Below are 10,690 nucleotides of genomic sequence, written 5' to 3' on the forward strand. Positions count from 1 at the left end.
GTGCAGGCCTTTAAGGCTTCCCAGGGGGGAGCAGGGCAGACGGTGGTTCAGCGGCGGCTGCTGGGAGCAGCGCATTCCTGGGTGTTTGCCCTCCTGTCTCTCAACCTGAGAAAGGAGGCTGGCACCACTTCCTCCGTCTGGGAAGGGGGCCTGGAAATGGCCAACCCCCCCCCCCCCCCCAAAGAATCAGTCAAAATCCAATGTAGTAATCAACGGGTTTTATTTTCCTAGAACTGAAATCGTCTACGGTTTTCAGAGCTAAAGTCCCAAAGCTACAGTCAGCAATTTTTCATCAGAGCCCAAGGGGGGGTGGGGGTGGGGGGGGGAGACAGGAGACGGGAGAGAGGCATAGAGGCCGCTACAGAGGCTGGGCAAGGGCACTTATTCCCCTGTCCTCCCAGTGGGTTTCAGATCTGGTGACAACGCTGAGGAGACCAGGTGAGGGACGTGATGGGAACGGACACCAGAAGGAACACCAAAGCCCCAGCTACAAAAAGAAAAGTCATCAAACCCCAAATAGAAGGGAAGCCTCCCAGTGCACCTCATAAGTGGGGGCAAGAGAGGGGAAGGAGCCGGGGGTGGGGGTGGCACACAAAGGGATAGGGGTCTTTAAAATTTTTTTTTGTAATTTTCTTTTATTAAAAACATCTCCTAAAAAATGTGTCTTTTCCTTTATGTCTGGGTGACATATGTGACTGTAGGATGGCCTTGAGCACTGTGGGGAGAGGGAAAAGGGCAGCTAAGGGGTCTCCCCAGGGCATCCTATCTCTGGCCAGAGATCAGAGGTGGACAGACGCTCCTCAATGCTCCCACCCTAGCTGGGTGAAGCCAACCCTCTGGACCTCAGGTCCTCGGCCCAACAACTTGGAAGCCCCCAAATCTTCTGACGATCATCTATGACTCCCAGAACTCCTGGGGTCAGCAAAAGGAAGGTTGAATGTTGCCCATCATCAAGGCTTTATGGAAGGGAGCCCCTCCCCTACAAGCTGTCCCACTTCCCCTGAATCTAGGGGGCTGAGAGAACAGGTACAGGAGGAGGGGTCAGGAGCGCACGAAGATGCCATCTTCCTGCCGACCCCCCACCCCTACTTGAAGATCGCCCCTCTCAGGCCCAGAAGCCTACCCTGCTGTTTTATTCTCCATGCCTTCCAGTCCTACCCCCGATGCCAGCTAATCCAGAGGTCCAGAATGCTGGGGGGGGGGGGGGGGGGGCAGGAAGGTGTCAGGAGGTGGAAACCACCAGTCCAGGCCCCAACAGATACCCTGGGAAACAGCTCCAGGCAGGGAGGGACACAATGGCCTCATTGCAGCCCACGAAGCAGAACACATGGCCCTGACTCAGATCACAGGGGTGTGGGGATCTGGAGGCAAGGGCCAGGTGGCCTGCCCCATCCAGGTCAATCTCCAGGGGCTGGGCTTGGAGTGGGGAGAGTTAAGTGGCAGAGGAGGGCGGGGCGGGGTGGGGTTCCCAGTTTGCAGGCCATGGCCAGTTTCCCCAGTAGCACCCAGACAGCAGCAGGAACGGGGCAGGGGCTCCTCTTGAAACATTGGTGGCTACAGGCTGCGGGGGGAGGGTTGGAGGGGAGAAGGGTTATGGGTGTGGCCTTGGGCTGGCCACACCCCAGCCAGTGTCCACGTCCTGGGAGAGCCCACCCTGCCTCCGTGGCAGGACCCCCCTCCTCCTCCACAGGTGGCTGGTCAACCCCCAAGCCCAGCTGCCTCAGAGCAGGGGGCTCCCTCACCTCTCACGATCTCTGATGCCTGGGGCCTCAGAATCTTCCTTGGCAGCCTCTTCCTCCTCTAACTCCTCATCTTCCTCCTGAGGAAGCCCCCGGCCAGAGCCGGGCTCAGAGGGGGTACGGTTCTTCTCCACCTCCACAGGGAGGGGCCTCTCAGCCTCCAAGGGGGCTACTTCCTTCTCCTCCCCTTCGGGGTCTTCTGTCTCCTTGGGACGTTTTGGGGAGTCCTAGGTAGGGTTGGCAGAGACGAGGCGGGCTGAGGCCAAGGAGTGGGGGTGCCAGCCACCCACCTGTGCCCCTCTTCCACAGAGGCTCTTTCGTTGACATACCCACAACCCCCTTCCCCAGGCCTCTGCCGCTGAAGGGTCTCCTGTGCCCCAGCTTCTTGGCAAGGGACCCCCAGACTACGGGCTGGTCCACCCCAGACTGCAGGGTCTCTGGAGTAGCAGCTGGCTTCCCTGGGACCCAGGCGGGGATCAGTTACCTCCAGCAGGTCCCCCGCTCTCCTCTTCAGCGCCCCCTTCTCGTTCTTCTCCTTGGCCGGCTCATCGATGACCAGCTTCCCTTCCTCGTCGCTGCTACCCTCTGCATTCCCCTTCTTGTCGCCATCACCCTCCGTGGCTTCGGGCTCGGGCTCGGGCTCATCCACAGAGCTCTTCTTGGGGGCAGACTGCGCGCAGAGACAGCAGAGGCTGAGTGGCACCTGCGTGGCCTGTGGGGGCCCCTCCCCAGACCCGCCCTCGGCCACTCACTCCTTCCTTCTCCCGCCTCGCCCCCGCCCCCGCCCCAGGTGCCCAGTCTCACGAGTGATTTGAGACCCACCTCTGTCGGATTAGCCCCGGGCTAAACCCACTGGCCGGGCAGGCAGGGCTCTGTGCAGGAGGGGGGAGGGCTGGAGCAGGAGGCAAAACCTCGGGTCAACTTCTCCCAAAGGGAGCTGGGACCCTTTCCCCGCCGACCCCCGCCCCCCACCCTCCCGCCTCATCCTGCCCGGCTCACGAGCACCTCCTCCTGGAAGCCTTCGTGGAAAGAGTTAAGGCCAAGTCCTACACTCACACCGGGTCCCTTAAAGGGCTGTCCCCACTTACCGCCTCTGTCCTGTCCTTGCCCCCCAGGCCACTGTCTAAATAGCACAATGATACCACACGCCTCCCCCAACCCCAGCACCTCCTGCAGGGCCCCCCACCCCCACCCTAGGAGCTCCTGCCCCCCCCCCCCCCCCGAAAGGCCTGGTTTCTCAGTCCTGAAAGCTAAGCATCCCGTGTGGGCCCAGGTTCCAAATGAGCCGGCGGCCACACCTGCTTTCCAGGGGGTCTTTGGGGCCGCTGGCTGCTCACCTGGTAGCCCGAGGCCTTGACAGTAGGGTTGTTCTCGATCTCCCACAGCCCCTCGCTGAACCCTTTCCTCTTGTTGGGCTTGCCAAACTTCTCCTTGGACTCTTCGTAAGGGAAGAGGTCTTTGGGACCCAGGAATGCCCTGGGGAGAGAGGGGAGACTGTGCTCTGGAGCCCTCCCTGCCTGAGCCGCGGGGAAGGGGCGCCGACACCACCTGTGGCCCACGGCGCTCTGCCCATGGCCCTCCCCACCTCTGGCCCCTCACTCACGTCTCATGGGTCCCGAAAAAAAAGACTTGGTACTTGTTGGCTGTCGACTTCACGGCGGCCTCGGGCATCTCGTCAATCTGGGAGCAAGATGAGGAAAGTTGAGTGTGAGCGGAGTCCTAAGGTCACAACTTGGGGCCGAGGTTGGCCTCCAGGACATATCTGTATAAAAGCCGACGGAGAGGGGCCCAAGACGTCACCGAGGTGGCTTCTGAACCCTTTTTAGAGGTGGCACTTTGTTCAAAGTCAGACAGCAGGCCCAGCAGAAACCTGGAGTTGGCCCCCTCTCCTCAGGCCCGACGGCACGGTTCCACCTGCCCACAAGCCCACGTCCCGGCCAGCGCTGGTGGTCACCTCTTCCCCCCGGCTCTCGGCCTCCACCCTCACGGGACTGCAGCCTGCCTACAACGCACTGGCCCCAGGGCAGCCAGAGTGGCCTTCCAAGCGCAGCACTACACCCCTGCTGAGACCTTCCCAAGTCCGCTCGAGATCAGAGCCCCCCCCCCCCCACCCCGTACACCTCTTCCTGAGGAGGCCATACTCCCAGGGCTGCCACTGATATCTGTCTGGCCTTGGGCAACTTACCGAACTGCCTTCTACCTCAGTTTCCTCATCTGTAAACGGAGAGAGTCACAGAACTCAAGCCACAGGGATTAAATGCGGGTTGCTCCACGTGCACTAGCTCTCCTCCTTGGCCACTGGCTGCCCTCCCCCTCTCTGCTGTGGCCACCCTGGTCTCTGCTCTCCCACACTCACTAACTCTTGGCGAGCCCTCCAACCGCAGCCCCGCGTGGCTTCCTCCGGAGGGCGCCCCCACCCCTCCTGGCCCAGCTGGCTCCCCACAGAAGCCTCAGCACCTCTCCTTCGGAGGGCCAGTGCCATGGTTACCCACATCAACATCTGAGCAACGCCCGTGTGGACTCTCTGGCCTGCACCTGCCCCGAGACCGGACAGCAGGTGCCCAGCAAACAGCAGGCTCACGGGAAGATCTGCTGAATGAATCCATGAGACAGATAAAGGCCACTGCTCTGGTTACCGTGGAGGCGCAAGACCAAGGGGCTGCCTATTCAACAACCCCCCCCCCCAGGGAGCAACCCCAAAGCTTCTGGGGAACACTTTGGAAAGCCTCTTGATATAGTCAGACACTCTCATTTTACAGATGAGGAAATTGAGGTCCCCCCCCCAAACGACATAAGTTAGTGAGGGTCCCAGAGTTGGTCTCCTGCCACGTCCTGGGGGCACAAGGAGGGAAAGGTGCAGAGATCTGGGGTCAGAGGAAACGCACAGGCAGTGGCCCCAACAGCCTCCCCGGATCAGGCCAGGAGAGCCCAGGCCAAGCGAGCTGGGGGTGGGGGACTACAACTCCCAGCAACACTTGCAGCAGCCGCCTCCGCTGCCTGGCTTCCCGCCGGACACGGGCCAGGTGGCCATGTTGACTGGGGCCCCACGCGCATTTAGGACAGAGACAGACAGCCTGAGGCATCGATTAACACCACCAGGACTGGGACACAGTGTCTGACCTGGGGGCCTGGGGACACAGGGAGGCGGGGTGCCGAGAAGGCGCGGAGACACACCCAGGAGGGGGCGGAGCCCCGGGCAGGGAACGGAGGGGCACCGGGCTCCAGGCACGGAGTCTTCAGGTTCCTGGGCACCTCCCCCCTCGCCCTGTGGCCTCTGGGGACAGAAGTCCAGCCCCTCCCCTCAGGAAAGCCCAGCACCAACTGGGCCCTCCCCATGACCAAGGAGGTTGGGGTGTGATAGCAGGGGGTGGGAAGGCACGCAGTTCCCCCCCCCCCCCACAAACAGGATCCCCATCGCCATGACAACCCACCCCGCCCCCGGGGCCACTCAGCAACCAGGAATGTGACCACCCCTCCCCCCACTCTGGATTGGGGAGGAGGGGACACGAACACACCCCACCCCCCACCCCCACCCCTGAGCCTGGAGTCTGGCACCTGGGTCCCCGGCCTGCTGGAAACCGCAGCTAGCGCTGGAGGGCCCAGGCCCTTCTCGGGAAGCCAGGCCTGGGGTGCGGGAGGAGGAGGAGCCAGTCTTCGGCCAGGACACCTGGGTCTTGTGACCAGCTGGCTCCCCACCCTCCTCTCAGAGGGGGGGCGAGGCAAAAAAAAAAAAGAGAGAGACTCCAGGGCTTAGAGGTCCCAGGAGACGTGCACAATAGCACGAACCCTCCCCTAGGCCTCTTCTCCACCCATCTCGACCCCAGGACCCAGGGCAGAGGTGGGGGGCAAGAGGGCCTTCCTGGGGGTGCAACAGGGAACCCCGTGCTCGGGGCTCACACCTGAGACAGGGCCTCAAGGCGCAAGAAGGGTGAAAGGGAAGAAACTGACGCTCAGGAGAGGGGGTGGGGTGAAGGAAGGGTCAGACAGGAGGGGACAGGAAGCTCTCTCCAGGAGCACAGCCCTCAAAGCGCTGCCCCACAGGGCTTTCCCATGTAAAGTGAACTCCCAGGCAGCTGAGCGGTGTGACAGGGGACCCAGGAGGCCACCAGCTGCCCAGCCTCAGGGGCGGAGGAGAAACAAAAGAATGGATGAGAATTAAAAATAGAACCACACGCCAGATACACCCGCCCTGCTGACTTCTAGCCAAATAAAGGGTGGGTATGGAGTTCAGAGGGAAGCCAGGGGCCTTCGACCCCAAAAGGGTCACCCTGCTCCCGGCCTCACCTTGACGGTGGTACCTGTGGGGGAAGCCTCAGGACAAGTGGGCTGTTTTCACTCAGTGGAATCCTCAACCCCTCACCTCAAAAAGGGGAAAAGTCCCTTCCATCCTTCAAGCTACAAAGGAAACCTCGTTTCTTGCGTTTCAAAGTGAAGGGCAGTTCTTTCCTGCGTATGGAGGACGTGAGGTCTCAAGAGAGGCCTGTACCCCCAATACAGACATATGTGTCCCAGGCGGTGCCTTTATATCCAGACCGTGACTCACAACAAGTGAGTCAAGGGTAAGCGGGGCAGGGTGGGGCCGGACCAGTGCTAGGGACCCTGCCGCACCCCCTCTACTGGTCAACGGGGGAGGGGGGTCTGCTACTTCTCAGCCATTCCAGAAATCCAGGCAGGTTAATTCTCCCAGGCGGGGGCCCATCCACTCCAGGCCCAACCCTCTGCACATGCCTGGCTCCATCAGACAGACCCGAGGGCAGGAAAAGCTGCCCCCCCCCCCCCGCCCCCAGGGCTCATGGCCACCCGCTGAAGCCTGATGAGGGACCCCAGGTGAGGAATGGGGGAGGAGACTGAACACCTCTCCCCAGTCTCGGACCAAAGCCAAGTCGGGGACCGCCTGTCCACACGTAGGAAGACAACAGGGAAGGCTAAGGCCACACTGACTGCCAGCCAGGGTTCTGACCACCACACCCAGAGCCGAGCCCGGCCTGACCCAGGAACCGGAAAATCTGGGGCAGGAGACAGTTGGGCCGGGAAAGTGTGGCAAGCCCAAGAGGCAGAAAAGAGAAGGTGGTGCCTGGACGTGGGGGAGGGAGGAAAGCTGGGTGAGGCCCTGTGGCTGCTCAGGTTTTCTGGGATTGTGAAACAGGAAGCAGAGAGAGGAGGAAGGAACCTGGGGGGGTGGGGGGGAATCCCAGAGTCTTGAAGGTTAGTTAAGTGCTTGGAGATTCCCCCCAAGAAGTCAAGCCGAAGGAAGAGGGGAAGGAGAAGGTTAAGATGTTGTGTGGCACTGCAATCGGGACAGGTCTTGCCTACCACGTGGCCCCTCCGGCTGGCTGGGCTCTCCAGTCCCACCCAGTCAGCCGTCCTCCCCAGAAGCAGGGGCTGAGGAAGGAAAACCCACTCAGCGGCCTCCACCTGGTCATCCACAAGGCCCCCTTACTCCTCTTTGGTCTCAGGAAAGGCCAGGCCCCTTCACTCTGCCCCTCTAGGGGCTAAGACAGCATCCACGCATGGAGAGGAGACCCAGATTTGTCAGCTCTTTTGGTATCCCAGAAGGATCTATGTGGGAGATAAGAGCCTTGGGTGCACCGATCCCCAGATGTCACAATCGAAAGCTGGAACACAGGCAGAGGGTGGCACCCTCCCTATCTCTCGGAGATCCAGTCTGACCTTCCCTCCCCAAGCCTCGCTCTATCTAAAAGGTCCAGGCCTCAACAGGAAGGCACTGCCCCCTGGTCCCGCCCTTCTGTCCTGGAGGCCGAGGAAGGATGAAGACAAGACTAAATGGCATCCGCAGTCCCAAGGGCGGCCTCACCCTAAAGGCCACCAGAAACCTGGAAGGTCTACCTCATAGGAGCCAATGTGGGCCCGTCTGCGTCCCCCTCACTGTTTTCTCTTTCCTGATCTAGAAGGAGTTCCCTGCAACCCACATTCCAGCTGCACAGCTTCCCTGGGGCCTGGCCCAGCCTCCAGACTTTGTCCCACCCCCCCCCCCCCCCCAGGAGGTAGGAGCCACAGCAGAGACCTGGGTTCAGTTCTTGCCCTGCCCAACAGGGCCTTGGCATCTGGGCCAAGAAGCCGGACGGATCAAAGGTACAGAGTAAAGTACACAAGTGCTCACAGGCCACATACCCCAACACACACGCAAGGCTGTCTGCGGCTGCTTCCTCACAACCCCCCTAACCCCCAGCCCAGGCACTTAGAAGGCCCTGGAAGCTGAGAGAGCCCCTCGTTTCCATTCCAGGGTCCGGACATCTAGAAGTTTCAGGGAACAGGGAGCTCAAAGCATATGGGGTTAAGCATACTCCTCGAAGAGGGTACAGGGTGAGGAAGGGACTCCTGGGTTTTCTGAGTGGCCCCAAAGTTGGCCTGGCCCTCTGAACAGGTCCCGGCAGAGCCTGGGGCAACTTCCCAGGCTCCAAGCAGGGTCGGGCCAGATAAAGACACAGACTCACGTGGAGAACCATAACCTAAAGCCTGGAAGCAGTTCCGCACTTGGCCCCCTGGCTTAGAAAGCTCCCTCCTCCCACTGCCCTCGGCCCTATTTCACTGCCCAGAGTCCTACCTCCAGGGCACAGGGTCACGACTGCACCCAACTGTAAAGGCCTCTCCAGACCAACTTGGAAGTTGCCAGAGGCGCTGCCCCCTGTAACACCCCCAAACTCCTCCAACAACCTCCCCTCCCTCCTTCCCTGCTTGAACTGTCCCAGTCCTTAGGGGAAACCTGAGGAACACAGCAGGTTGGGCTTCTGGGCCCCACCCTCCCACCTGGCCAGGTGCTGGGGGGGGGGGGGGGGCAGGCCCTCAAGTTGGCGGGCTCAGTCAACCACATGGCACACTGGGCCGTTGCGGCGGGAGGCTCCTATCTAAGGGGAGAAGCAGCTGGGGCCCCCCCACCTCCAGGAACGGGCAGCCTGGACTGGACCTGCCGGCCTCCCAGGGGCCCTGCCACCCTCAGCCCCCAATTTGAGCTGGCAGCATATGGAGGGCTATTTTTGTGGGGCTGAGCAGCGAAGGGTTCTGGCAACTAATTTCCGAGCCAAGTAGATCCCCTCTCACGCCGCCCCCAAACATTCCTCGACCCTCCCAACTTCAGACCTCTCGCGGCCGCCCCAAACCAAAGTTTTCCAGAAGCGAACTCCGCCTCCGCAGATCCCTCCCCGGGCTGGGACCCTCCCGCTACCGTCTCGCTCCCAGAAGGGTCTGAGCGGGGGCAGCGATCGGGGAGGGCAGCGGGGGGTCTCTAAGCGGGTCCCGGGGCGCCCGGGAGGGGTTCCCGACGGCCCCAGCCCAGGCCGCGCGCCCCGCGCCGCCGCGCTCGGGGGGAGGGGGGGGCCCGCGCGGACGCCGCGCTCGCCGGGGCCCCCGCCCCCACCATTATGTAACCGGCGGGGGGCGAGGAGGCGCTCGCAGCGAGCCGGGGACTCGGCCGCCCCCCGCCCGCGCCCCTCCGCGCGCGGCGCCCGCGTCCTCCCGAGTGTTACGCAACCCAGCCCGGGGCCGGGGCGGCGGGCCGCGCTGCTCACCCGGGCCGGCCAGTGCGGGTAGCCCTTCATCTTGGCGAACACCAGGTCCCCGCACTTGTACTCCTTCTGCCGGTTGGAGCGCGACATGGCGGGGCTCCGGGCGCCCCGGGCTCCGCGCCGCGCCGGCGAGCGTGAGCCCAAGTTTGCGCGCGCGGCGGTGGCGGCGCCGCTGCGCTCCGGCCCTCGAGCGGCCCCCGCCTCGATGGCGGCCCCCGGCCCCAGCTCCGGCGCGGCCACGGCTGTGCGCCCGCGCCGCTCGGACGGGGCGGGCGCGGATGCGGCGGCGCGGTGCTGCGCGCTCGTGCGGTTGTTTGTGTTTGAAATTCAATTGCTCCCTCCTCGGCGCGAGGCCTCTTCCTCCTCCCCCGCCGGCCCCCTCCCCCTCCTCCCCCGCTCCCCTCCCCCTCCCGCGCCGGTTCGATGCGCGCGGCGCTCGGCGCCCCGGGCCTGCCGCGGCCCGACGCCCAACCCGGGGCCGCCCGGCGGCGCGCGGCGGCACAGGCCTGAGGAGCCGAGCGCCGAGCTCGCCGAGCGGGCTTTGTGTGCAGCTGTCGGGGGGCGCCCGCCCGCACGCCGGCCGGGAGGAGTTGGCGCCCGGCTGGACGGAGCGGCCTGGCGCACTTCCCCTGGCCCGGGGGCGCTGGCTCGCGGGGTCCGACGCGGCCACGGGCGCCCGTGTGGGTCCCTGCCCTGCGCCCCCAGTGCGCGCCGGCCGCCGACGTGCGGATCGCCGGGGGTCCGAACGGCGGGCTGTGCGCCCCGCAGCGGCCTCGGCTGAGGGGCGAGGCTCCAGTTTGGAAGCCGGGAGGTGTCCGAGGGCTTGGGGTACAAAGCGGCCACGTTCTGGGTGCTGCTTCCTGGCAAAAGCGATCTGGGCTCCGCCGCCAGCTCAGCCCGCAGAGACGAGCCCTGTTCTCGCGGGGAAGAGACCGTACAATGCCAGTAAATCCCAGACCATCAGTAAACCAAGCCGTGAAGCTTGGGGAGCAGAGGGCACTGCTTCTTGCGGGGGGCGGCGGGGGTGGGGGGGGCGGGTACTGGGGAAGACTCTTTGAAGGCTTCCCAAAGTTGATGACTCGGATCTGGGTCTCCCAAGAGTGATTTTGCTGGATTCCAGAGACGACATCGTAGCCTAGGTTCTGTGATCACAAGTGGTAGAACCAACCCTTGAACTCGGGTCTCTCCCCGTTAAGCCAAACGGGACTACTGTCATTACTTCTTTGGGTTGCTGTCACCGTCGATCTTGGATTCGCTCAAATCCAGACACCTGTGTGGTCTCAGATAAGACAACTTTGATCTCTTACCGCACTTCCAGATCCTTAACATCTTGCACCTAGATATTCTGGATTTGAATAGGTAAAATAACGTGCTTTTCTTCACACAAGTTTCCTGATCCGACCTCAAAGCATATGCAAGATATCCCTG

At 62.9% G+C, this 10,690-nt stretch overlaps 1 protein-coding gene across 3 annotated transcripts; it reads right to left on the bottom strand.

Moving 5' to 3' along the window:
- Positions 1-203: 203 nt before the first annotated feature.
- On the bottom strand, positions 204-9,592 carry HDGF (heparin binding growth factor). 3 transcript variants are annotated; one of them, XM_027048559.2, is made up of 6 exons: positions 9,266-9,592; positions 3,343-3,419; positions 3,077-3,215; positions 2,224-2,409; positions 1,743-1,966; positions 204-1,561 (listed from the first exon to the last, which is right to left on the bottom strand). In XM_027048559.2, the coding sequence occupies exons 1-6, from the start codon at positions 9,350-9,352 to the stop codon at positions 1,555-1,557; spliced, it is 720 nt and encodes a 239-aa protein (XP_026904360.1). In that variant the 5' UTR covers positions 9,353-9,592; the 3' UTR covers positions 204-1,554. The 3 variants fall into 3 exon arrangements, with proteins under 3 accessions (XP_026904360.1, XP_026904362.1, XP_026904363.1); XM_027048561.2 differs by lacking the exon at positions 9,266-9,592 and adding an exon at positions 8,923-9,056; XM_027048562.2 differs by lacking the exon at positions 9,266-9,592 and adding an exon at positions 8,305-8,328.
- Positions 9,593-10,690: the final 1,098 nt, after the last annotated feature.

The sequence above is a fragment of the Acinonyx jubatus genome, chromosome E4 (genome assembly GCF_027475565.1).
Source record: "Acinonyx jubatus isolate Ajub_Pintada_27869175 chromosome E4, VMU_Ajub_asm_v1.0, whole genome shotgun sequence".
Lineage (NCBI taxonomy): Eukaryota > Metazoa > Chordata > Mammalia > Carnivora > Felidae > Acinonyx > Acinonyx jubatus.

Coding starts and splice junctions, on each gene's coding strand:
- HDGF (XM_027048559.2), bottom strand. CDS start 9,352: ATGTCGCGCTCCAACCGGCAGAAGGAGTACAAGTGCGGGGACCTGGTG. Junction 3,420..9,265: donor ACCCGCACTGGCCGGCCCGG/GTGAGCAGCGCG, acceptor TCTTGCTCCCAG/ATTGACGAGATGCCCGAGGC. Junction 2,410..3,076: donor TCAAGGCCTCGGGCTACCAG/GTGAGCAGCCAG, acceptor CTCTGCGCGCAG/TCTGCCCCCAAGAAGAGCTC.